We start from the raw sequence: 27,966 nt of genomic DNA on the forward strand, positions 1-27,966 counted from the left end.
GACAAATAAAAATGAAATCATACCATAGTAACTCATATGGGATGCAGCAAAAGCTGTATTAAGAGGGGAATTCATCGCAATACAGGCTCAGCTTAACAAACAAGAAAAATCCCAAATAAGCAATCTCAAACTACACCTAATTGAATTAGAAAAAGAATAACAAACAAAGCCAAAAGTCAGTAGGAGAGAAATAATAAAAATCAGAGCAGAAATCAATGCTATTGAAACAAAAAAAAGCGCTAGAAAGGATCAATGAAACAAAGAGCTGGAGGCATCACAATCTCTGGCTTCAAAATGTATGACAAAGCCATAGTGATCAAATCAGCATGGTACTGGCACAAAAACAGACACATAGATCAATGGAACAGAACTGAAAGCCCAGAAATGAAACCGCACGTATACGGACAATCTTCAGCAATGGTGCCAAGAACATACAATGGAGAAAAGACAGTCTCTTCAATAAATGGTGTTGGGAAAACTGGACAGCCACATGCAAAAGAATGATAATCGACCATTCTTTTATGTCATTCACAAAAATAAACTCAAAATGGATCAAAGACTTAAAGGTAAGACCTGAAACCACAAGACTTCTAGAAGAAAATATAGGCAGTACACTCTTTGACATCCGTCTTAAAAGGATCTTTTCAGACACCATGTCTTCTCAGACAAGGGAAACGATGGAAAGAATAAAGAAATGGGACTTCATCAGACTAAAGAGCTTCCACAAGGGAAAACAAGATTGAAACAAAAAAACAAGCCACCAATGGGGAAAAAATATTTGCAAATCATATATCTGACAAAAGGTTAATCTCCATAATATATAAAGAACTCACACAACTCAACAACAAAAACTCAAACAACCCGATCAAAAATTGGGCAGGGGACATGAACAGATATTTCTCCAAAGACGATATATAGATGGCCAAGAGGCACATGAAAAGATGCTCATCATCACTGATCATCAGGGAAATGCAAATCAAAACTCCACTAAGATATCACCTTACACCCGTTAGAATGGCTAAAATAAACAAAACAAAAAATAGCTAATGTTGGAGAGGTTGTGGAGAAAAAGGAACCCTCATACACTGCTGGTGGGAATGCAAACTGGTGCAGCCACTATGGAAAACAGTATGGAGATTCCTCAAAAAACTAAAAATAGAACTACCATCCGATCCAGCCATCCCACTACTGGGTATTTATCCAAAGAACTTGAAAGCAACAATCCAAAGTAACAGATGTACCCCTATGATCATTGCAGCCCTATTCACAATAGCCAAGACATGGAAACAATCCAAGTGCCCATTGACCGATGATTGGATAAAGAAGATGTGGTATATATATATATACAATGGAATACTACTCAGTCATAAAAAGGGGAAAATTTAATCCCATTTGCAACAACATGGATGGACCTAGAGGGACCTATGCTAAGCAAAATAAGCCAGACTGAGAAAAACACACACCAGGTGATTTCACTCCTATGTGGAATATAAACAAGCACATGGACGAAGGAAAAAGCTCAGTTGTTACTGGGGGGAAGGGGGCAGGAGGTGGGCACAGGGGGTGAAGGGGAGCACTTGTGTGGTGACAGACAAGAGATAATGTACAACTGAAATTTCACAATGATGTGAACTATTATGAACTCAAGTAAAAATAGAATTAAAGATAGAGAATCCTAAAAGCTGCAAGAGAAAGGCAACAAGTTACATACAAAGAAAACCCTATAAGGCTGTCAGCTGACTTCACAGCAGAAACTTTACAGGCTAGAAGGGAGTGGCACGATATATTTAAAGTGCTGAAAGGAAAAAGTCTACTGCCAAGCATACTCTACCTAGCAAGTTTATCATTCAGAATGGAAGGAGAGAGAGAGTGTTCCAGACAAGGAAAAACTGAAGGAGTTTATCACCAAGAAACTAACCTTACGAGATATGCTAAAGGGACTAATTTAACGGGAAAAGGAAAGAGCACAGGGGCTGGAATGGTGGTGTAGTGGACAAGTTCATGCACCCTGCTTCAGCGGTCCAGGGTTCACAGTTCTGGATCCTGAGCACAGACCAAGCACTGCTCCTTAGGCCACGCTGTGGTGGCATCCCACATAAAATAGAGGAGGACTAGCATAGATGTTAGCTCAGCAACAATTTTCTTGAAGCAAAAAGAGGAAGATTGGCAACAGATGTTAGCTCAGGGCCAATCTTCCTCACCAAAAATAAATAAATAAATAAAGATCACATATTGGGATAAGAAAATTATCAAAAAGAAAAAGCACAATACAATGACTTTTAAATTCTTCCAATCCAAGAGCTAGAATATTTTTCCATTAGTTTGTGTCCTCTTCAATTTCTTTCAACAATGTTTTATAGTTTTCAATGTACAGGTCTTTCACCTGTTTGGCAAAATTTATTCCAAGGTGTCTTATTCTTTTTGGTGCAATTGTAAATGGGATTGTATTCTTAATTTCTCTTTCTGCTATTTCATTGTTATTGTATAGAAACGCAACTGATTTTTGCAAATTGATTTTGTAGCCTGGAACTTTACTATATTCATTTATTATTTCTCAAAGTCTTTTGGTGGATTCTTTTGGGTTTTCTAGATATAAAATGATGTCATCTGCAAATAGTGACAGTTTCAATGCAATCCCTATCAAAGTTCCAATGACATTTTTCAAAGAAATAGAACAAAGAATGTAAAAGTTATATGGAACAATAAAGATCCTGAATAGTGAAAGGAATCCTGGGAAAAAAGAACAAAGCTGGAGGTATCACAATCCCTGATTTCAAAATTTACTACAAAACTATAGTAATCAAAACAGCATTCTACTGGCACAAAAACAGACACAGAGAGGAGCGACATCAGCATCATGGTGGAGTGAGCCCTCCCCTCAGACTCTCCCGCTATGATGCAATGAAAAGTACATTCATATACCAACAGAGCACATTCACACAACACAAAAGACATCTGAGAGACCCTCGCAGCCATACATCTGAAGGTGGAGGTGCTGGACCTCCAAGAATTAAAGATAAAGAGAGAATCCTAAAAGCTGCAAGAAAAAGGCAACAAGTTACATACAAAGGAAAGCCCATAAGGCTATCAGCTGACTTCAAAGCAGAAATCTTACAGGCTAGAAGCAAGTGGCATGGTGTAGTTAAAGTGCTGAAAGGAACAAACCTACAGCCAAGAATATTCTACCGAGCAAGTTTATCATTCAGAATGGAAGGAGAGAGAGTTTTTCAGACAAGCAAAAACTAAAGGAGCTTATCACCAAGAAACTAGCCTTACAAGAAACGCTAAAGGGACTAATTTAACTTGAAAAGAAAGACCACAGGGGCTGGAACATTGGCCATAGTGGATAAGTTCACACACTCCGCTTTGGCAGCCCTGGGTTTGCAGGTTTGGATCCCAGGCATGGACCTAGCACTGTTCCTTAGACCACGTTGTGGTGGCATCCCACATAAAATAGAGGAGGATTGGCACAGATGTTAGCTCAGCAACAATCTTCCTTCAAGCAAGAAGAGGAAGATTGGCAATGGATGTTAGCTCCGGGCCAATCTTCCTGACTAAAAAAAGAAAAATCGCAAATAGGGATAAGAAAATTAACTAAAAAAGCAATAAAATCACTGGTAAAGGCAAGTATAGAGTAAAAGTAGCAGATCAACCATGTATGAAGCTAAGATGAGGGTCAAAAGACAAAAGTACTAAAATCATCTACTTCCATGATAAGAGGGTAATGGATACATATGCACAAAAAAGAAGTAAGATATGATATCAAAAACATAAAATGTGGGAGAAGGGGACTCAAAGAGTAGAGCTTGTAGAAAGAGGCCCAACTTAAGAGACCATCAACTTAATATAGATTTCTCTATACACAGGTTATTATCTATGAACCTCATGGTAATCACAAAGCAGAAACCTATGATAAATACAGAAATAATTAAGAGAAAGGAACCCAAACATAATACTAAAGAAAGCCATCAAACCACAAGGGAAAACCAAGAGAAGAAGAAAGGAACAGAGAACTACTTAAACATACAGAAAAAAGTAACAAAATGGCAATAAGTACATTCTTATCAACAGCTACTTTAAATGTCAGTGGACTAAATGCTCCAATCAAAAGGCATAGGCTGGCCAACTGGGTAAAAAAAAGACCCATATATATGCTGCATACAAGAAACCCATTTCAGACCTAAAGACACTCACAAACTGAAAGTGAAGGGTTGGAAAAAGATACTCCATGCAAATGAGAAAGAAAAGAACGCTGGAGTAGCAATACTTATATCAGACAAAATAGACTTTAAAACAAAAACTGTAACAAGAGACAAAGAAGGGCACTACATAAAGATAAAGGGAACAATCCAACAAGAGGATATAACACTTGTAAATATTTATCCACGCAACATAGGAGCACCTAAATATATAAAGCACTTATTAACAAACATAAAAGGAGAAATAAACAGTAACACAATAATAGTAGGGAACTTTAACACTCCACTTACACCAATGGACAGAGCATCCAAACAGCAGATCAATAAGGAAACACTGCCCTTAAATGATACCTTAGACCAGATGGACTTAGTAGATATATACAGAAGAATCCGCCCAAAAACCCACAAATGCGCATTCTTTTCAAACGCAAATGGAATATTCTCCAGGATAGATCACATATTAGGCCACAAAACAAGTCTCAATAAATTGAAGAAGATTAAAATAATACCAAGCATCTTTTCTGACCACAACAGTATAAAACTAGAAATCAACTACAGGAAGAAAGTCAGAAATGCAATAAATATGCGGAGATTAAACAAAATGCTACTGAACAATGACTGGGTCAATGAAGAAATCAAAGGAGAAATAAAAAATATCTGGAGACAAATGAAAATATGACATGCCAAAATTTATGGGATACAGCAAAAACGATTCTAAGAGGGAAATTTATAGCAGTACAGGCCTACCTCAACAAACGAGAAAAACCTCAAACAATCTAACAGTGCACCTAAAGGAACTGGAAAAAGAAGAATAAATAAAGCCCAAAATCAGTAGTACAGAGGAAATGATAAAAATCAGAGCAGAAATAAATGAAATAGAGACTAAAAAAATCAATAGAAAAAAATCAATGAAATGAAGAGCTGGTTCTTTGAAAAGATAAACAAAACTGACAAACCTTTAGCTACACTCACCAAGAAAAAAAGAGAGAAGGCTCAAATAAATAAAACCAGAAGTGAAAGAGGAGAAATTACAATGGACACCTCAGAAAAACAAAAGATTATAAGAGAATACTATGAAAAGCTATATGCCAACAAATTAGATAATCTAGAAGAAATGCATAAATTCTTAGAATCACACAACCTCCCAAAAGTGAATCAAGAAGAAACAGAGAATCTGAATAGAACAATCACCAGTAAGGAGAGCAAAACAGTAATCAAAAACCTCCCAAAAATGAAAAGTCCAGGACCAAACGGCTTCCCTGGTGAATTCCTCTGAGCATTCAAAGAAGACTCAATACCTATCCTTCTCAAACTCTTCCGAAAACTTCAAGAGGAGGGGAAGCTTCCTAACTCGTTCTCATTACCCTGATACCAAAACCAGACAAGGAAAACACAAAAACATAAAATTACAGGCCACTGTTGAACCTGATGCAAAAATCGTCAACAAAATACTAGCAAATCGAATATAACAATACATGAAAAATATCATACACCATGCTCAAGTGGGATTCATTCCAGGGATGCAGGAATAGTTCAACATCTGCAAATCAATCAATGTGATACACCACATTAACAAAATGAAGAATAAAAGTCGCATGATCATCTCAATAGATGCAGAGAAAGCATTTGACAAGATCTAACATCTGTTTTTGATAACAACTCTGAATAAAATGAGTATAGGAGGAAAGTATCTCAACGTAATAAAGTCCATATATGACAAACCCACAGCTGATATCATACTCAATAGAGAAAAACTGAAAGCTATCCCTCTTAGAACAGGAACCAGACAAGGATGCCCACTTTCATCACTCATTTAATGTAGTAATTGGAAGTCCTAGCCAGAGGAATCATGCAAGAAAAAGAAGTAAAAGGCATCCAAATTGGAAAGGGAGAAGTGAAACTGTCACTATTTGCACATGACATGATTTTATATATAGAAAACCCTAAAGAATCCACCAAAAGACTTTTAGAAATAAGAAATGAATATGGTGAAGTTGCAGCATACAAAATCAACATACAAAAATCAGTTGTGTTTCTACACACTAACAACGAAGTAGAAGAAAGAGAAATTAAGAATACAGTCCCATTTACAACTGCGGCAAAAAGAATGAAATACCTAGGAATAAATTTAAGCAAAGAGGTGAAAACCCGTGCACTGAACACTATAATACATTGAAGAGGACACAAAGAAATGGAAAGATATTCCATGCTCTTGGATTGGGAGAATTAACATAGTTAAAATGTCCATACTTCCTAAAGCAATCTACAGATTCAATGCAATCCCTATCAAAGTTCCAAAGAAGTTCCTGGAAGTTTCACACATTACAAGCTGAGCTGGTGATTGTGGAGATAAAAATCGAGTTAGTAGCCGAGTGGTAAGAAATCTTCAAAGAGAGAAAAGCACATAGATTAGAATGAGGATAAACAAGCAGAAAAGAACAAACCATAGCACATTTCCCCACACTCCGTTAAACCAGTTCCTCAATCCTGGAAATAAGTCAGTCCAATAAAATGTGTGAGCTGCATTTATCAGATGGAAAATGTTGATCATTTCTTTTAATAGATGTAAGTTAGATACCACTTGCACAGTTTGATTCACATAAAAGCAACATTTTTCACCGATGATCGCACAGGCTCCTCCTTGCTGGGCAGTCAGTGTATCCAGAGCACGTCGATTTTGGAGTACCACAGAGGCTAGGCTGTTCATCTCTGACTGGAGTATTTTCAAAGCTCACATGGTGGTGTTGAACTCTTGTTCCATTACCGTGGAGAGATTTAAGATCGCCTTTTCCAATTCATAATCTCCAAAGCTGGGGAATAAGACTCTCAATGCTAAAAAGAACTTGGAGTTGTGATACACAAGCAGATTCTCCATGATTTCCAGACTGGCACGTTTATGTGGCACAATCTTATGAACAAAGGAACCCAGGTTTGCAATGTGGCCGGCGTTTAGGGTGGAGTATTTGGTGACAGAAGGGGCCAGGTATCCAAGTCCACAGCATCCTGATCAATTAGGTGGGAATCCTTTATATACTTTGTTGCCACATAAAATAAAAAGACCAGTGTGGTTTATAGACAAGGTTAGAACTGAATCTGTAGTTCCCACGGCCTGGAGTATTCCATGACCTATGCCACTGGTACTGTTAGTGCCTAAGCATCTCCATTTTCCATGCGCTCCTGTCAATCTGTGAGAACAGAACAGATTGCGGAATAGCTGGTACAAGAGGCCTGCAGTCTGATTTCAGCAACTATAAAGCCTGGTCCAGTCACCTGACCAAGTGAGTCCAGAGTTTTGATCCACCCATATATAGTTTGTGGCACTGAGCAACTTAACCATGCGGGCAGCTGCAATTCCCCAAGTTGTACATGCGTGGCTCATAAGCCATCCAGAGCATTTGGTGATTTGGCAGATGTTTATGCCAAAGGGAGCAGTGTTACAGTCACTTATAACTCCCCTTAGAGGTTTGAAGATGCCACCTGTGGAATCGAACCACAGAGTTTGATTACAATATTGTCCTGGTATGTCACCCAGGAAAGGTCCAGTGTCATGTTTACTTTCAACACAGAGGGAAAAACTTTCACATATTGTCTTTATCTGGGTAAGGGAGAGTCCTGGAGCTTCTATAGAGTCTTTCTGGGGCCCAAGTGACTCACCAGAAGAGCCAGAGTGAAGTTGTCCTTGTCGTGGATACCACACCCTGTCGTTCATCCATCTTCCATACTTAGTCCACCGGTGTCCACTTCAGCAGGAACAAAGACCAGTTCAGGTTATTTTGTGCTGTCTAGCTGTTGACATAACCAACAGTCAGATTGATTAGTTAGTGTGGCCGAGGCTTGATAAATTGGCATAAAGGGGTGTTTGGTCTTTGCTCGACCAGTTGAAAAAGAGGGGGTTAGTAAAAGCAAGACACAGGTTGGAAAAGAGCCCATAGTGGAGACTTATGGGGGGAAGTAGGATAGATAGAGACCAGCACTCTCCAGTCAGCTTTCTGATAAATGATTGAAAGACTATATATTTGCTAATAGTTTGTGTGTGTGTGTGTGTGTGTGTGTGTGTGCGCGCGTGTGTGTGTAGGGAGCTTTTAAATGCAAGGGGGAGAAAATAGGTGAAAGCGAGGTTTCTTGATCCGTGATCTTGGGAAAAGCTGTCATCTTGGGAAAAGCTGTCTACTTCGTGATGTTGGCTGCTTCTGGGGCCTGGGAATTTGCCCTGGAAATCTTTAATTTAAGGTCGCCTGTGGGGACTGTCTCCCAGTTGTCTTGAGAATGACGTTCTGGGTCTATTTTGGTGTGGCTTTCATGGATCCAGGAAGATTTTTCCTTTATTTTGATAGCAGTGTATGTGGTCAGTAGGACGTCATAAGGTCCTTGCCAGCGAGGTGACAGCGCACTTTTTCTTCTAAAGACCTTGATGTACACCCAACCTCCTGGTCAAAAGGGACGGCAAGGCTTGTCAGAAGGTGGAGGCCACGCCTCTTTTACCTGTTGACGATATGCTTCAAGTATGCTAGCTAATTTCTGTGTATAGCTACTCATAGCATAAATTGTTTACTTAAGTTCCCATAATATTCACTTAATCCAGGAATGGAAGGTTTAGAGGTGCCAGTAGGCATTGGGCATCCAAAAACTATTTCAAAAGAAGCCAATCCACGTCTCCTATTTGGAGTATTTTGAATCTTTATAAGGGCCAAGGGCAGAGCTTCTGACCGTTTAAGTCCAGTTTCTTGATAGGCATTTCCTAAAGTCCTTTTTATGTCTAGATTTTTACATTCCACTTGCCCTGGTGACTGGGGGTGATATGGGGTATGAAATTTTAAGGAGTACCCCAGAGTTTTTGCAAGCAAGTGGTTTATCTCCACTGTAAAATGAGTTCCTTGGTCTGATTCAATCCATATAGGAATGCCAAAACGAGGAATAACTTCAGTTACTAATTTCTTTACCACTGCTGTGGCATCCGTATGTCTAGTCAGATAGCATTCAGTCCATCCACTGAACATGCAGATGATAATCAAACAAGAGAGTAGCCTAAAGCTGGGGGCAAATTTATAAAGTCCATTTGGAGTGCCGCAAAGGGCACTGTGAGCCTGGGAGGACTTCCTGCGGTATGCTGGTTTCTCCCAGAAACTTGGTGAGATTTGCAAGTAATGCACTGGGTAATAATTTGGCCAGAAATGTTATGGATGCCAGGGCAAAACCAATTGTCTTTTAGTTCATTAACTACCCCCTGTTTGCATGTATGTCCCATTTGGTGGGAGATAAGTGCAAGCCAAAAAGTCAAAAGAAAAGGAGCTACTGGAAGTCCATTTGGCCCAATATATAATCCATCTGATAATTGTTTGGCACCCTTTTGTATCCAATTGTCTTTTTCAGATTGTGGGGCATCTGCTAATAGTTAATAATATCAGTCAGGGATTAAAGGCAGGTTTAAAAATTGGGTGGAAGAAGGATAAGGGGGTCCGTTGTGAGCTGCCTGTTTAGCAGCTCTGTCAGCCCTGTCATTTCCTAAAGATATGGCATCACTCTCCTTAGTATGGGCTGAACGGTGAACAATGGCAATTTTACAAGGGAGGTGAATAGCTCGTAATAAGGCTGCTATTAAGCATCCATTAGCAATAGGAGTTCCTGCAGAAGTTAAGAATCCACGGGATTTCCAAATTGTGCCAACAGCATGGCAGACTCCAAAAGCATATCTGGAGTCTGTGTAAATAGCGGCAGTTTTTCCTTTTGCTAATGTGCAAGCTCTAGTAAGAGCTATGAGTTCAGCAGCTTGGGCTGATTTTACAGTGGGCAGAGAATAAGCTTCAAGCGTTTCATGTGGGGAAACTATGGCATAACCGGTTATGTTTCCCTGGAAATTTCGCTTACAGAAATCATCACAAAACAGAAGCAAGTCTACATTGTCTAAAGAGATGTCCGAGAGATCCTCTCGTGGCTTTGAGACCATTGAGACCATTTCTGTAGTTGCAAGGCAATCATGTGGGATGGAGTGGGGCTCTCCATCATCAGGGAGGGGCAGAAAAGTAGCTGGATTTAAAATGTTACAAAGATGTAAGATGGAAGTGTTGGTTAAAAGAGCCTGCTCATACGTGGTGTGTTGCCTGTAGAGAAGTGTTGGGTCTTATGTACTTGCAAAATAGCAGACACAGCGTGGGGAATATAGAGGTGAATGGGACAGCCTAATGCTAAAATACTGGCTTTGTCAATCAAGGTGGCAGCTGTGGCCACCACACGTAAGCTTGGGGGTATACCTGATGCCACAGGGTCTGGTTGGCATGAGAAATATGCTCTAGGTCATACTTGAGAGGCAAAAGATTGTCCTAGAATGGCTGCAGCAACTCCATTATTTTCATGACCGTAGTGGTGAAAAGGTTTGTCAAAATTAGGTAAGCTGAGAACCGGAGGTGTGGACAAAGCTAATTTTAAGGCTTCAAAGGAGGTTAATGCCTCTGATGGCCGGGAAATAGGCTCTGGAGTGATATCTGGGAGAAGAGCATACAGAGAGGTTTAGCAAGGGCTGCAAAATTACGAATCCATCGGCCGCAGTAACCAGCTGCCCCTAGAAATTTATGTAACTGTGTTTTCTTTTTGGGGAGAGGGATGGACAAAATTGACTCAAGGCGTTTGGGAGTGAGCTTTTGAGTGTCTTGAGATCTCATGCCCTAGGTAGGTAACAGTAGCTCGCACCCACTGAAGTTTAGATCTGGAAGCTTTATGGCCTCGTTCAGCGAGTGCCTTCAGGAGAATGAGGGGTCTGTAAGGGCTCCCTGCTCAGTTTGATTACAGAGTCGAAGGTCATCCGCATATTGAACAAGAGTGGAGCCTTGAGTAAAGGCTACAGAATCCAAGTCAGCTTTAAGGACTTGGGAAAATATCGAGAGGGACTCACAATATCCCTGAGGTATGCAAGTCCGTGTTAATTGTCTCCCTTTAAATGTAAATGCGAAAAGAAACTGTGAGTCAGGGTGCAATGGGATTGAAAAGAAAGCTGAGCAGAGGTCAACCAGGCTGCATCCGCAGGAATTGACGTTAGGATGACAATCTGATTAGGGACTACAGGATGCTGAGGAATTACAAAAGAGTTTACGGCTCTGAGGTCTTGTACAAATCTATAGATTTGGTTCCCATTTGAGTCAAACTTGCCTTCTTTTTTTACTGGCAAGATTAGCGTGTTACAGGGTGAGGAAGTAAAAACTAGTACACCCTGTTGCAGAAGGGAGTCTATTATGGGTTCAGTTCCTCACTCTGCATCTCTGGAGAGCTGGTATTGGGCTACTGATAGAAATGGTTTATGCTTTTTCCAAGTAATGTGCACGGGTTCTGCACTAAGCAACAATCCTACCTCATTTGCATGTGTAGCCCAGAGACTAATTGGGACATCTTTTAAAGATCCATCCTCTTCAGAAGAATTTAAATCAGGACGAGTTTCTAGCAAGGAAAGTAGGAGACTCGGGGTTTGGTCAGAGGGCAAGGAGACAAAAACACCTTTTTATTACAATTTATAGTGGCATTAAATTTACATTAAAAAAATCTCTGCCAAAGAGGTTTGCTGGTGAACAGTCAGAGAGCAGAAAAGCATGATGAGTGTTAAGGGGGCCTAAAGATACTGGAGTGGGCTGAGATATGGGCAGGGAAATAGGCTGCCCAGAGACTCCAACAGCTTGAATAGAACCAGAGGTGACAGGTAGAGATAAATCCTTCCAACAGATAGTAGAGAAAGTCACACCAGCATCAACTAAAAAATCCAGTTCCTGATCGTCTATTTTAAGTTTAATGGTAGGCTCAGGGGTGCGACTGAGGATCAGCTGACCCCATCATTTTAGGGAGAAATGCCCCTGAGGAGGAGAAAAACAAGCCTTCTGGGGGTTCTGGGGCCAAGCAAGGATAATTTTTAAACTTTCCCTTCTCTTAAGAGCAGGACATTCTCTTTCCCAATGGCCTGCTTTCTTGCAATACCTGCAACTGTCTGGAGGTCAATAGGGAGGCCTCTGAGCGGGCTTTAGTTTACTTTCAGAGCTGCCTTTTTGCTTCTCAAAAGATTCCATTTGTAAAGCGAGAAGAGTTGTCTTTAATTCTCTTTTTCTTTTACTCTCCTGCTATTTTCAAAGAATTGTGTAGCAGCTACCATTATTACATGTAATGGTTGCCCTGACCCACCAACCACACTATTTTGAATCTTTCTTGTATGTCTCAGGAAGAAAGTTTCCAGCTAAAGCAGAAATTAGGAGATTCCTGTGTTCTGGGGCTTCCGGGTTTAATGCAGTCTGGCTTTGAAAAGTTTGTGTAAAATGCTCAACAAAGGCTTCTGGATATTCCCCTTTTTTCTGAGGGCATAATTCAATTTTTGACCAATTAACTTTGGGAGAAAACGCCTCTAAAATTGCTCCTATTAAACCTTGAATATCAGCCTCTAGTTGCACCACTTCCTGGTCATTTGCAGGCTCCTGGGAGAGGGTCTGGCCATCAATCCCTACCCCCCCCACCCCCCCTCCACCACCACCCCCCCCCCCAGCCGCCTTGAGGGGTGTTTTCTCCAGGGAGTCGTCTGGCCTGTCTGATAACTACAGTGTAATCATGGGCTGGAAGAACGCCCCTTAGCAGCCAGTCAAGATGTCTGTGGGTGGGGTTATGAATAGCCACTAATCTTTCTTTCTTTTTTTTTTTTGAGGAAGATTAACCCTGAGCTAACATCTGCCAATCCTCCTCTTTTTTCTGAGGAAGACTGGCCCTGAGCTAACATCCGTGCCCATCTTCCTCTACTTTATGTGTGGAACGCCTACCACAGCATGGCTTTTTGCCAAACAGTGCATGTCTGCACCCGGGATCCAAACCGAACCCCGGGCCAACGAGAAGCGGAACGAGCGCACTTAACCGCTGCGCCACCGGGCCGCCCCGCCACTAATCTTTCTAATTCCTCTCTAAACTTAGTAGGATCTTCTGACAATGGAGGCAGGAGAGTTTTATAGTTCAATAGATCGGCTGCTGTCCAGGGGACATGAATTCTCTGCGGAGGAGGTCCAGGATACATCCGCAATGGACACTGCATAGAAACCCCTGAAGCTGGCACAGCCTGATGACAGAGCCCTGGAAAGCAGGAGGAGTTGTAAGGGACAGCAAAGCGAACCTTTCTGCTTTTCCTGGCCACCTCTACTAAATTCACTTCCTGGCTTTCAGCATTTACACAAGTAACCTGTATGCCTCTCACTTGGAGGTCAGGCCTGAGTGCCCCCTGTAAGTCTTCTAGAGAGACAAGTTAAAACAGGCAGCTGAAAGCCCTTTGGAGAAGTCGGCATTCTAGGATCTAAGGGAACTGGCTGAGGAGCTAAGTCCTGGGGGGAGAGGGTTTGAACCAGGGTCCCAGAGATCCAAAAGATCTTCTGGGGAATCAGGGACAGGGAGCTGGGGATACAGGGGAGCATAGGAATGAAGAGAAGGGGAATTTTCATTGAATTTGCTCTTTTTTTTTTTTGAGGAAGATTAGCCCTGAGCTATCGTCTGCCACCAGTCTTCCTCTTTTTTGCTGAGGAAGACTGGCCCCGAGCCAACATCCGCAACCATCCTCCTTCACTTCATATGTGGGACGCCCACCACAGCATGGCTTGCCAAGCAGTGCCATGTCCACTCCCAGGATCTGAACCAGGGAACCCCAGGCCGCCGAAGCGGAACATGCGAACTTAACCACTGTGCCACCGGCCGGCCCCTGCATTTGCTTATTAATCTTTGCTCTAAGTCTGACTTCTGTTCTTTCAATTTATTAAGAGATTCCTTAAGGCTAGCCATTATATTTTGGGGGGTTTTCTTTTCAATTTGATCTTCCCACAAATACAAATAAGGCAGCTGCTTGTTATGAGAGCTCTCTAAAATATTTTTCAAATATAGAAGTTTTTCCACTTCAAAAGATCTGTTGTCTGGCCTTTGACAAGTAGGATCTCCAGTTGTATATTTATTCCAACAGTAACTCAACCCAATAAGCCTTTTTAAGGAAAGACCCAGAGGTAACTTTCCAGGCTCAGAATAAGTCTTTACCATGGACACAAGAGGCGTCCCTGGAGAGGGCGCAGATGATGCAGCCCCCATGACCCAAAAGTTCACTCCCAGAACTAGTCAGAGAAAGGAAAGACCTTCGTTGCACAGGCGGTAAGGATGGTGTAGTGAAAATAGCGTCTCCGATCTCCCACGAAAGTGTGGGACGCCTCCAGTCGGAGACCTGCTAATCTGTGACACCAGGCAGGTGCTACTGGAATGGGATTTTTCCAGCACTATCAGGCAACGAAGGTTGAGACGACAAAGGCCCTTATGGACTGGGCCCTTTATGACAAACTCTCCTGAGAGCTTGGCACAGCCAGACAGAGAGATAGCTCGGAACCCCAGGCTATTTGACTGGCCACCAATGTGCACTCTGGTAAATGCCCCTTCCATATGGTGGAGACCAAGGAGAATATTCTCACTGGTCAAGAAGCAACTGCTTACTTCTTAGTTTTCACTAGAAATTAAAGTTTCTAAGGGTTAATAATTCTAATTAATATATGTAATTAAAGCTACTATAAATAATAAAGAAAAACCTCTGTACACAAAGAAAATAAGTTGTATGTTTCTGGTAAAAAAAAAAAAAGGTGTGAGGAATGGAGCTGCATTTTTGTTGAGAAAAGAATAATTTTGTCCCAGAATAAAGCTGGTTATTTCTGAATAATAATAATGATAAAAGAACAAGGGATAAACTAAAATGCACATAAAAATGTTATAGAAGGTTTATAAAAAAAAAAAGTTGGAAAGGGATTTTATGTGTGGCCAGGGCTGGCTAAGATTGGAATGAATTTAATTGAGTAAATAAGTTTTAATATCAAAAGTAAACTAGTCTAAAATTAAAATTAGATTTTCTGTCCCTGTTAGAAAGAGAGAGGGGCTGGCCGTGTGGCCGAGTGGTTAAGTTCACGCGCTCCGCTGCAGGCGGCCCAGGGTTTCGTTGGTTCGAATCCTGAGCTGGGCGCGGACATGGCACTGCTCATCAAACCATGCTGAGGCGGCGTCCCACATGCCACAGCTAGAAGGATCCACAACAAAGAATATACAACTATGTACCGGGGGGCTTTGGGGAGAAAAAGAAAAAAAGATAAAATCTTTAAAAAAAAAATTTCAGCCATGAATCAGGTACAATACAAAACTCACTAATTTATAAATAATTATGTCTCTAGCAGATGGAACAAGTTAAGATTACCTGCTTAAACGTCTTTTGTTTTTTTGTCTTTTTGTTTTTTGTGAGGAAGACTGGCCCCGAGCTAACATCTGTTGTCAATCTTCTTCTTTTTGCTTGAGGAAGATTGTCTCTGAGCTAACATTCTGTGCCAATCTCCCTCTTTTTATGTGGGATCTCGCCACAGCTTGGCTTGACGAGCGGTGCTGTGTCTGCACCCAGGATCCAAACCTGAGAACCCCGGGCTGCTGAAGCGGAGCACGCGAACTTAACCACTTTGCCACTGGGCCGGCCCCAAGTTTTTTATCTTTAAATATTTGTGGGGAAGACTTTTAAGATTTATATTTGCCTTAGACAAGGAGGGTGTGAGTTAGATTTGCAGCAAAAGAGCCTCTCTGGTAGCCTGCATTTAAAACAAAACATTTTCCCTCGGTTTTTTTCCTTAAACCTTGGGCTTCATTGATTGAGCTAGCCAGGTTTAGTCTCAGGCAACCGTGGGCTGTTATCTTTTGGGGTGTTTACATTTTAAAGACGTGGTAAAATTTACAACTTTAATGGACAGAGAGAAAAAAAGGCGAGTTTCCCTTTTTTTCAAAGGAGTTTCAGGGTAATTGCCATTTAAAATTTTCCTTCAGTCTTAGGAACTGGGGATGGTCTAAAGAGTTCTGGGAGAGGTTATAAGCCTTTTGAGGCAAATAGGGAAGGTTTTGGGATTGGTGAAAGGGAATGGGTTGAATCTGACCTGCCTGTAGAGATGCACTTTCAGCTTTGCAAGGACTTGTAAGGTAAGGACAGTGGGCTCTCAATTCCTCAGAAACTGGGCTGTAACTTAAATGACATCATAGGTTGATCTACCGGTCCGGTTACATTATTCCTAGTTTGCTTCTTTCCTCTGGGTACATAGTTTTATTCTAATTGAGCAAAGAAGGCCTATAAAAAATTCCTATCAGGCTCTGAACATCAGGGTTTAGTTTGGCCAATTTTTGACCACACAGCTGCTAAAAAAATCCTTTTAAATATCTTGTTGGGTTTTTAAGTGAGACAAACAGTAAATGTTTCTGCCAGTATTAAACAACTCTACGGACCCAAGAGGCGTCCTCAGAGGTTACTACCTTCCCAAGATCCAGAGTCATTCCCAAAGAGAGCCAAAAGAAAGAACTGACAGCCTGCATGCATGTCCCAGCCCTAACTCTGGGAGCCCACCTGCATCGTGGTCTCCTGCAATGAGACCCAACTGTTCAACTGAACCGATCTATTTTGAAGACTAAAAGTTTAATTCCGTGAAATAATGGAACAATCTACCAACTCGATTTTTAATATGGGAAACTTCCAGGGAAGTTTCAGAGGAGGGAACTGTTGGGGCCCAGGGCAGGCCACCTTACCCCAAAATATCCCACAATAGCATACTGGTTATTTTGAATTAAAGTTACTTGAGAAGCAACAAGGGCATTCTGACCCTCCTGTCTCTGTTCCCCCCTGAAAGCAGGAAATCCATCTCCCCTGTGAAGGGTGCTCTCCCTGCATCCTGATCCCGGGAGCCTGCAGAGACAAACCTTGCTAATTTACTCCCTCAAGCCTCAACTCTGCTTCAATGCGTCACGAATTACGTACCTCAAATCTGAGTTTCTTTGTCGTGTCATTCCTCACAAATTTATTGTTTCTTTGTGTAAAAGATATATATGCTGCCTGCCACGTGCACTCTCTGAGCACCATTTCTCTATGATCTCCAAAACGTGCTATTAAACTGGGTTTTTCTCCTGTTAATCTGGTCTTGTGTCAATTTTATTGTTAGTCCAGCCATAGAACACAAGGGTCGAAAGGTGATTTTCCCCGACCCTGGCACGTTTCGCTGTAGAATTAGCTGGAACCAGGGTTCTCTCAAGGATGGTGGAGGGGACAAAACACACTTGAAGGCGTGATCTCAGCTCTGAGCTGAGGAGGAAGCTATAATGCGCTCTCTACTTGTGGGGGGTGGAGGAGGGCAAGGGGGCGGGAGAAGAGCCTTGCTCTGGCCTTGAGGGAGTCTCCCCCTGCGTCGCCTTGGAAGAAGCAGGACCCTCCTGCTAGAATGGTTTCTTTCTTTTTTGTCAATTTTTCTTTTTTTTGGCTGTACATCATATTTCGAGTTCTGTGTACATTACATCATGTTCACCACCCGAACACTAATTATAGTTTTCTATCCCCGTGTCCCCTCCACAAAAGGGAAGGTGGCGAACAGAACTTGGAGAGCACCAGGTGAAGGCCTGGCTCCCACTTCTCCCTAAAGCCCCGGGAGGAGCCTCTTAGGAAGCTTCCCGTAGAGTCCTCCGTTGTGCCTGAGCTCCTCAGCGAGAATGGGGCTCAGGCCTGCCTTGAAACGCACTGTTCTCTCATCAGGGACTCATGCCACTCCATCTGACACATCTGTATGGTCCCAACGGGGCAGGGTCGGGGGACGATGGGGTGTTGGGGGAGAGGGTGGCAGAGAAGAGGTGGGTCTGTGTGAGCCTGCCACGGGCACTTGGGAAACTTCTGAGATGTGCGTGGCCTGCCGATGGTGACTCAGAGATACTCCTGCATGAAAGGAAGCCTCCTTGGCCGTCGGTCTGAACGGCATCTTCTTCGCAATTTCCATCAAACTCACTAACCCCATGTAACACACAAGACAAATTTGCAGAGAATTCACAACTTTATTGAAAATACAAACACGTGCCCTATAAGAGAGGGTCAATGACTGCGTACTTTTATTTAACACATTTAGCAGGCATTTGGTGAACTGCTCTTGATGGTGAGGGATGCAGAATTCGAACTTGGCTCAAAAGAACTTTGAAAAAACTGTCACAGGGACCATTCTTTAGAAAATGTGGGCTACAAAAGGCCCCCTGATGGTAAGGGAGCAGGCCATGCCACACGACAGCAGCCACAGGGAAGGAAAGGTGGAAGAAGCCAGGGCGGAGGCGGCAAGAACACAGGAGGAAAGGGAGACCCCGGCGGCAGAGGCAGCCCCGGCGGCAGCGGCTGCAAAAGCATCCGCATGCCATCCGGAGTCCGAATCAGGATGGTACTTCTGGGTCTGCCCGAGCCAATGACGACGGGGGGGCCCAGGACCACGGGGGGCATGACTCTGAACATCAACGCCCTCTGCCATCTCCTCCACTTGGCCCTCCTATTCTTAAACCAAACCTTCAAACAGAGGGAAAAAGGGATTGGTTTAGTACGTTGAGCGTTTAATGTCATGAAAAAACACAGCAGGCAACTCTCTATGCCCTTAAGATTTTAAACTGCGTCAGGAGAAGCTGTTTCCTTCTTGCGAAAATATCTTAGGAAAGTTGCCACCATGGCCCCCCGCCCCAGCTCGCCGTCGGTGAGCACTGGCCACGTGCCAGGCTCCGGCTTGGCAGATTGCTGTGTCTCTCTCCTCCCACCTTTAATGTTATTTTCCCCACTCTCGGACGCAGGTGTGGCTGAGGAATTGCACCGTGTCCCTGCTGTGATTGCTATGCTTGGTACGTCTGTGTCCTGACAGCTGACCCTCAGCTGTCCAGCTGCCACTAACCCCTCCTCACTAGGCAAGTGTCACAGTGATCTTGGGGAAGCACAGTATGGTAAGAAGTGGGTGTCTTTTCAAGTCATCCTGAGGGGAACAGCCTCCATGTTGAAAAGCCCATCTTCAGTGTACAGGAAATAATCAAAGGGGGTGTGTGGGATTTTTAAACCAAAGCTTTCCTTCAGGGATGACTAAAGGGCCATTCATCCTCTGCAACCTCTTGGTAGTTAAAAAGATGGCATTGCGAGCGAGGCTCGGTCAGAGGGGGCCCAGGGAGTTTGTGGCCGGGCTTGCTGGGACACGAGTATAGCTGAAGCCATGGACACTGCTTTAACTTTTTAGACTTTAGGGGAAATGAATGCTTAGACTCACTAAATTCGGGCCGACTTTACTAAAGTCCCAAATTTACCAAGTTGACTAACTCTCTTAAAATCCTTGCCTAGCCAAGAGTTTGGAGGGAAAGAGGCATACCGCTGTCACCGTTGTCAATTCTGCGAGCTCCGACCTGGCCCACCCTCCAAACCTTCCTGGGCTCGGGACCAGGTCAGCCCACTGCTCCAGGACCCTGGGAGGGGGCCGCTGATGCCCGGCATGCCACTCAACCTAGGCCGTGCCGCTCACCCAGGAGGTCCCCTTCTCCTCCCTTATGCTTAAGGCAAGAAGATGGAACCAGCGGTTGGGGAAGAGAGTCGACAACCGTGTGGGTGAGGGGGTCACAAAATATCCAAACAACTAAAAATAAAACTGCCCTTTAGACTACATTGTCCCCTCAGCATCCTAGTCAGCTCAATCACGCTGTGTTTACTATTTTGGGACAGTCCCAGTCTGCATCCTCCTCTCTCTGCCTGTTGCCTTATTTTCACTCTCCCACCGTAGTGTTTGGGTCCTTCTGTGTGAATACGTAGTCTAAAAAGCCACTGTGATAGGGCTCACTTTGAGGGATCCCAGCATACCAGCGGTCAAACCTGCATAAACACAACCAAAATGCAAATCGGGCTCACTGGGGTAAAGGCTGATACTAGCTGCATATTTAAAATACCGGTTTCCTAGAACGACTCTTACTGTTAATTGCAGACTAAGGGGGAACCTCCATTAACATTTTCTTCAGACAAATGCTGTATGATCTCACTTTTATGTGGGATCTAACAACAAAAAACCAAACTTGCAGAAAAAGACCAGATTTCTGCTTACCCGAGGCAGGGGCTGGGGGGCTGGGAATTGGACGAAAGTGGTCAAAAGGTACAAACCTCCAGTGAGCAGATAAATGAGTACTGGGGCTGTGATGCACGACGTGACGAGCACTGTTACCACTGCTCTACCACAGTTACCACTGCTCTACGGTATCTCTGAAAGTTGCTGGGAGTAAATCCTAAGAGTTCTCACCACAAGGAGAAAAACAATTTTTTCTTTTTTGGTTTGCAACTATGTGAGCGATGATGGAGGTTAATCAAACTGACTGTGGTGATCACTTCACAATATGGGTAAGTCAAAGTACCGTGCTGGACGCCTCAAACCTAGACGGTGCTGCTTACCCGTCAGGGCTCAGTGAAACCAGGGGAAAACGTCTTTGGGAAATTCATGCTGTAGAGTTTGGAAACAGGTGAGAACATCCTCTCTCTTTCCTTAGTTGTTTCTTGTGGCTCCTCGTCCCTGCAGAACCCCACTGAGGGAGCACTGCGCAAACCCATGCAGGGAGGAAGTCCACGCACGAAAACTGAAGTTTTTCTTTTCCTCTGAGCTTGCTCTGCCTGCTTGCGAAAGCAGAGGCCTGGTCCTCCCGGCCCCGGCCAGACCCGACTGTGAGCCCAGCCCTCGGCCTCAGGACGCCAGCGCTCAGCGGCCTGCTTTGTTGGGCTGCTTCTCAGACACCCCGGCACTAGGTCTGCGGCCCGTTTCCGTCACTGCCCTCACACACGGTCTCTGCAGCAAAGCTAATAAACCCAGCCTGATTTTTCTTTTCCTCTCTTTCTGTCTTTTCTCCTTCTTCTTTTTTTCACTTCCAAATTATCCTTTGACACAACTTAGACTTTCCTACGATCTCAAAACATCACCTCTTGATCCATTGACCCATAAATTAGTCATCACTGACTGAGCAAAGAAAAAGCATTTCAAATTCCCACAGGTGAGCATCCAGCCTGAACTAAGGGCCATCCCCCCCCCCACCCCCACCACCAAGTTCCACACAACCCACCGCTTCACGACAGCGCCACAGGAAGGAAGGACACACCTCTTAGGTGTTAGACATTCCTCCAGAGAATATTCACCAATGCACTTGGAGTCTCAAAAATTTGAACGTGTGTGAGGTCCCCAAGGCGTACGTTCGACTCTCTAATTCGTGCCTGGCGCTTCCACCTTTCTTAGGTCCGTGGAACTTTGAAATTGTTGTACTTTCCTTTGTTTCATCTTTTGGACATAGTTACAAGGTTGCAACACCCCCTCCCATCCCCGCCACGATGCACAACCTACTATGTTAGCAGTGTTTGCAGGCTCACATATCAAAGAATTCCAGAAGATTAAAATTTAGGGCCGCCATTCTCTACACCACTCTGCCAAACACTTCAAAACAACGGCAGGAGGACCAGGCGCTTGGACTCATGCTATACCCTCCCCACCGGTCTCGGCCAAACCAAACACACATCAGCTGCTCCTCTGCTGTGTTCTATGTGTGAATTACGCCCCCTCTTCAATGCCTAGATACTTATAAATTCACTCCTTACATAAAGAGCTTATGCTTGGTTTTAAGTAATTTAGTATAATGGAACTTCTTGGTGCATTCATCTGAGCAATTTCCACTTCAGACTTAACCCCAGTGTGACTCCACACACAAGTGTTACCTAAAGGATACCCGTGTCAAAAGGAGTTGAGCTATACATACACATCTATCTTTGTATATAAGGAACAGTGTACTAATGACCATTTTTTTTTTTTCTCCTTTAGGAAATCATGTTCCTTCTGGTGACGGGCAGTTTCCAAAAGCTGCTGTTTACTTACCCCGTTTTCCACCCACCAGGACCCCAAAGTTCAAAACTCATTTCCCAAACACGGAAGAGGCAACAAAAACACACAAACGTGAGACCGTGTAGGACAGAAGCAGGTTTTAGAAGGGCTGCCCTGCCGAGCTGCTTTGTTCAGGTTTACTCACCTGCACCCTGGCTTCAGTCACACCCATGCGTCTAGCAAGCTCCTGTCTGAGGGGGGAAAAATCGCAAGTGTTCAGTATTTGGAGCTGTGCATTAAATTAAATCTAGCGTGATAGTGCATTCTTATTTGAAACTTTTTCTTTCAGGGAAATGTCAGCCATTTGCTTTACGAACCCACTTCTGCAGTAGGAAAACTCACACCACTTCAGGACTGACAGTGAACTGACGTTGACAAAGCACTGAAGGAGAGCCAAGTATCACGGGTGAAGGAGGCACGGTTCCCAAGGACGCATGAAGTTCTAGTTCACCGAGTGTTACCGACTTCAAAATGAAAAAGAATATCTGACTGAGCAAATTTCCCTACCAACTTTCAACCATTGCTCTCACTCGTGTTACGCATTAAATTAGAACCTTAAAATAGCCTGCTATCTATCTATCTATCTATCTATCTATCTATCTATCTGTCTATTATCTATTATCTGCCTATGAGTGATGAACAGGCTGGAGTCCATTCCTAGACGATGCTTAAGGATGGCACAAACTCTCTGCTGTTCATTCTTCGGTTGCACTTATTTTTTTTTTTTTTAAAGATTTTATTTTTTCCTTTTTCTCCCCAACGCCCCCCGGTACATAGTTGTGTATTCTTCGTTGTGGGTTCTTCTAGTTGTGGCATGTGGGACGCTGCCTCAGCGTGGTCTGATGAGCAGTGCCATGTCCGCGCCCAGGATTCGAACCAACGAAACACTGGGCCGCCTGCAGCGGAGCGCGCGAACCTAACCACTCGGCCACGGGGCCAGCCCCCGGTTGCACTTATTTTTAAACTTTTTTTAATCACCAGCTCCCCACCCCACTCGGGTACACTATTCCCTAGTATCTCAGATGAGGCTTGCTTTACGGACAGTTTTCTCTCAAGAACAGGATTTAAGGGGATGCAGAAAAATCGCTAATCAAGATCAATCACTTTCAAACGCAGCGTTTAAAACTATGAAAATCAAGGCAAACACAATCCGTGAACAACAGATGATCAAAACGTTAAACAAAGGCACGATCCAGTCCGGCATTTGCTTCACCCTGCCTCACGCTACTCACTTTTATCCCTGGCCTGGTCCCGACCGAACGTTTTCTATCTTAAAGGCGGCAGCCAAAGTTTCCTGCCTCGATTTATTGAAATCCTGAATGAAAACATTTACCTTGACTCCCAAGGGGCACAGCCCTCACCCCAACCCTAGAACCCAAGGGCAGGGGCGGGGGCCCTGGCAGCCTGGAGTCCCCTAGGTGGCTCTTCGTGAGGGAGGGGAGGAGAGGGACCTGTGAGAGAGCCGAAGGCCGCCCTGGACCAGCCCCACATGCTGCCTGGAAACGACGCGAAGCAGAGCAATCGGCTTACCGCAACCACAATTCGGGATACGGAGTGTGGCGGAAAACGCCCTCCAGCTCCCGCAGCTGCACCGGGGTGAACGTGGCGCGGCGGCCCGGCTGCCGCCTGGCTCCAGGCTGCGGACATTCGACGGCGGCCTGCGGGGGCTGCTCCTCCGGCCCCTGCTCTCCCGCTTCTCGGCCGCCATCGCCGCCGGCCTCGCGGTTCGCGGGAGCTCCAGCGCCAACGGCGCCGTCGTCCTTTTCTTCTCCTTCTCCTGCTCCGTCTCCTGCCTCTTTTCCTTGTGCGGCTGCTGCTGCTGCTTCCTGCTCAGGTTCGGCCTGTATCCCTTCTTCCTCTTCTCCTCCGTCTGCGCTAAGCGAGATCTCCACACGTTTCGCTTCTGCAAAGGAGGAATCCCAAAGAGAAAGATCAGGGCGTTGGAGCCCAGGCTTGGGAAGAAGGGGGTGAGGGGCTGCATCGGAGGGGTGTCCTGTCCGCTCGCCTCTCCCAGGCCACGCTCCTTGCTTGGAGTTGGCCGAAGGGCCTGTCCCGACCACCACTCACCATGCACTTCTTCCCGGTCCTCGTCGTCTCCCTCGTCGCTGCACTGCTGTGGAGGCTCCAGGTCCCGAGTGCTGTCCAAGAGGCCGTGTGCTTCTGGGGATTCTGCTCTGGGATCCATGGCTCAAGGCTGGAGTGGCGGCCCGCGACCCGGCTCCTTCAAGGCTCTTCGGGCGTCTAGTCAGGTCAGAGCGTCTAGGCAGGTTAGAGCAGCTAGTCGGACTAGAGCGTGTCTGAGTAGGCGCCGTGTGTGGGCTCACCACCAGTTGCTGGCGATTGGGCGGGCTGAGGTGCCCATACGGCAGGGGCGTGGCCATCAAATGGGAGGGTGTGCCTGCAAGGAGGGCGCTGGTAGGGAGCATGCGCCAGGACAGAACTTGGGACTCCGGGTTGCCCTTTGCCCGACTACGCCCGACCTCTTGGGTTGTCTTTCCAGAGGAAGAAGGGGTTGCGTTGGATCGTTCCAGCCGATTTGTGCAGGGGAAGCGAGAGAACCCACGCTAGCTCCGTAGACGTTGGAGAGATGTTTGGAGGATCTCTCTTGGCCCAGCCCTCCATATCCAGCATCCAGTCGTAGGCAGGGAATAGTAAACTAGTATGATTGGCCAGGAGGTTGCCTGCTCTGAGTTTTTGCAATGAGGCTGAAGTCAGAGTTCGCCATACTCCCCGGGACTCCAGGAACAGGAGCTTGGCCTTGGGTCTGGTCCGACAGGGGGAAATTCCCCCTTCTACCCCTCTTGACTAAGAATAAAATTGACACGAGACCAGATTAACAGGAGAAAAGCCAATTTAATAGGTCCACATTGGAGATCAAACAAACGATGCTCTCCAAGATGGGCAAAGCAGGCTGCTTGTTAGATCTTTTGACACAGAGAAACAATCTGTGCGAAAATGTCAGGACCGAGAAGCTTAGGTTTGGGGTGTGTAATTAGTGAGGAATTTAAGCAGAATTTAGGCTTGAGGTAGCAAATTAGTCGAAGTAACGGATTTTGTGTCTGCCGGCTTCCTGGCCCCGAATTCCCTAGCTCCGGCGATCAGGCTGTCTCCGTCGCCTGGTGGCGGGAGGGTACCTTCCACATGGGAGATTTATTTCCTGCTTTCCGCGGAAACAGAAAGAGGAGGGGGAAATCCCCTTTTTGCATTGGCCGCTTCTCGAAGCTTCTTACCTTTAATTCAAAATCATCCATAGGCCCTTGTGGGATACTTTGGGGTGCCCTGCGCGGGGCCCCCACGCTCACCTGAGTTGCTTATTCTCCCCTAGTCTTAGTTTTCTTATCTGCCAAATGGAGACAACAATAGAAGCTAACACGCGCGGTTGCGAGAAGATTAATAGAGACGATTTAAAAGGACTTTATGAATGACCGTACCCTGTTGCCTCCCATTTCCTACTTCCATCTTTTTCCTAGTTATTTTTCATGAGGGCCCGTGAGAGGAGATCGAGATGCTTATCATCTGAGTGTGGGCACCGAGGAGAGGATGTCTTCTTGTGAAAATAACGTCCCTACCGTGTCTTTTTGGAGATATACACGCTTCACGCAAGAAGCCCATGTCGGCTGCTGCGTATGCAGGGCAGCCATGTGGGGAGGGCTGAGAAGGCCCAGCTGGCCATGGCGCCGTCGGTTCTCACCATCTGGGGAGGCGGATTGGCCCACCCAGGAGCAGGAGGCCCCACAGCTTGGAGGCAGGCAGCCCAGCCCCACCACTTACTTGCTCTGTGACCCCGGGGGAGTTAGCTGACCTCTCTGTGCCTCAGGTGCCGCATGTGTAAAATGGGGATCGTGACCGTACCTCCTCTGTGGTGTTGTGAAATTTGCATGAAGTAATACAAGGAAGGCCCATGGTGAAGGCTCAGACATCTTGAGCTGATGCCGGAGTTAAGGGATCAAGACCGAGTGGGGTCAGTCCGGACGTGAGCCCACACTGTGACTGAAGGTGCCAGACATGGAGCGTAGTCCCTGCTCCCGAGTGGATATGACAGTCTGTGGAGCGGCACATCGCTGTGCTTGCTCATGCTGGCGACATCATGTGGGAGCTCACCGCGCACCAGGGCCTGGCTAATCAGTGTGTTCCAGCCCTCCCCTGAGGAGGGGACCATCACCGTCTTTAGTTCCTGACCGAGGAAATGGAGGCTCAGAGACGTTCACTGACTTCCCCAAGGTTACACAGCTCGGCGGAAGTGCGCCAGGATTCAAACCTTGCAAGACGCTTTGTTCTCAGCACCCCGTGGTAGCAGCAGGTTTGGCTTTTGTGGGGAAGAGGGTGTCCTTTGCACCTCACAGGATGGGTCAGGCATTGGCAGATGCTGAGCTGTGCAGGGAATCCCGGTTACAAGAAGTGGCGTGAGCTGCCCGAGGAGGAACCAAGTGCAAGCTTGTCTCAGGGAACCCCCACACGGCCAGAGTGGCCAGCAGAGTGAGTGCATGTAACACGTGACTTTGAGGGGGAGCTGGAGGGAGAGCCTGAAGACAACACTGTTGTGGGTGAGAACTAGTTTGAAAGGTGGGTTGGGGCCAAAGTTATGGGAGGAGTTCGAATGCCTGGATTTGGGCGTGGGTCACTGTAAGTGTTTTGGTCAGCGGCAGTGACTTGGTGAGAGCAGTGTCTTAGGATGCGGGGGAGAGGGGGAGAGTCTAGGGTGCTACCTGGCTCCATTCATTGCAGTGACTGGGGTGGGGCACATTGTCTGGACGTGGGGCTCCTGATTTGGAGGCCATGGTTGGCCACCAGGGAGATCGTGAGTCTCTTGGAACTCGAATGTAAAATCTGTCCGTACTGTGACTTTAAGCGTGTGCGCGCCTTCCCTCAGATTATCAAGGGGGTGCGTGATGGCACTAACCATCCCCCTGCCAAAATACCGAAGCCCAGGGGTTTGAGTAAAGAAGCCAGGTTGGGAGTTGGAACACCTGAAGTGGGATTCAGCGCACAGCATTGCTCTTCTTGTTTCCTCCTCATGGCGAGAACTTCGGCCCCATGTTCTTGTCACGTGACACTGAGCAAGCCTCATCGTCTCTCTGAGCTTCAGTGTCCCAACGATAAAATAGGGTGACTGCTATTACTACTACTAATGGCTAAAGATAATCGTCTCACAGAATACTTTTTCTTTCTCTTTTTTTCTGTCTCTCGCTGCCTGGCTCATTTCACTCAGCATAACGTCCTCGAGATTCGTCCATGTTGTTGCAAATGGCAGCATTTTCTCTTTTCTCACGGCTGAATAATATCCCATTGTAAATATACATACATACATATACATATGTATGTATACCCCACATCTTCTTTATCCATTCATCTATTTCCACACTCTACAGCATGAATTTCCCAAAGACGTTTTCCCCTGGTTTTACTGAGCTATAATGGATAAGCAGCACCGTCTAGGTTTAAGGCGTCCAGCACTGTACTTTGACTTACCCATATTGTGAAGTGATCACCACAGTCAGTTTAATTAACCTCCATCATTGCTCACATAGTTACAAACCAAAAAAGAAAAGGAAAAAAATATTCTTTTCCTTGTGATGGGAACTCCTAGGATTTACTCTCAGCAACGTTCAGAGATACCGTAGAGCGGTGGTAACTGTGCTCGTCACGTCGTGCATTACAGCACCAGTACTCATTTATCTTCTCACTGGAGGTTTGTACCTTTTGACCACTTTCGTCCAATTCCCACCCCACCCCCCAGCCCCTGCCTCTGGTAAGCACAAATCTGATCTTTTTCTACAAGTTTTTTTTTTCTAGATTCTAAATATAAGTGAGATCATACAGCATTTGTCTGAAGAAAATGTTAATGGATGTCCCCCCCCACCACCATTTTGCAAACACAGTAAGAGTTGTTGTGGTTTTTTTTTTTTTTTTGGAAGATTAGCCCTGAGCTAACATCCGCTGCCAATCCTCCTCTTTTTGCTGAGGAAGACTGGCCCTGAGCTAACATCCGTGCCCATCTTCCTCTAGTTTACATGTGGGACGCCTCCCACAGCATGGCTTGGCAAGTGGTGTATAGG

The 27,966-nt window shown here is 45.2% G+C and overlaps 2 protein-coding genes across 3 annotated transcripts in view; both read right to left on the reverse strand.

Annotated features, from left to right (window-relative positions):
* The window catches only part of LOC139042734 (rhox homeobox family member 2-like), a 30,665-nt gene extending 22,414 nt beyond the window's left edge, over positions 1 to 8,251 (reverse strand). The window contains exon 1 of the mRNA XM_070502699.1: positions 7,854 to 8,251. The gene's annotated coding sequence lies outside the window, so the exon portion shown is untranslated. The remainder of the gene's footprint in view (positions 1 to 7,853) is intronic.
* Positions 8,252 to 17,429: 9,178 nt separating this feature from the next.
* On the reverse strand, positions 17,430 to 27,654 carry LOC123282416 (rhox homeobox family member 2-like). 2 transcript variants are annotated; one of them, XM_070502380.1, is made up of 3 exons: positions 23,978 to 27,644; positions 22,056 to 23,813; positions 17,430 to 18,549 (listed from the first exon to the last, which is right to left on the reverse strand). In XM_070502380.1, the coding sequence occupies exons 1-2, from the start codon at positions 24,093 to 24,095 to the stop codon at positions 23,437 to 23,439; spliced, it is 495 nt and encodes a 164-aa protein (XP_070358481.1). In that variant the 5' UTR covers positions 24,096 to 27,644; the 3' UTR covers positions 17,430 to 18,549; positions 22,056 to 23,436. The 2 variants fall into 2 exon arrangements, with proteins under 2 accessions (XP_070358481.1, XP_070358480.1); XM_070502379.1 differs by having other exon boundaries at positions 22,056 to 27,654.
* Between the last annotated feature and the right edge of the window lie 312 nt (positions 27,655 to 27,966).

Source organism: Equus asinus, chromosome X (genome assembly GCF_041296235.1).
Source record: "Equus asinus isolate D_3611 breed Donkey chromosome X, EquAss-T2T_v2, whole genome shotgun sequence".
NCBI classification, from domain to species: Eukaryota; Metazoa; Chordata; class Mammalia; order Perissodactyla; family Equidae; genus Equus; species Equus asinus.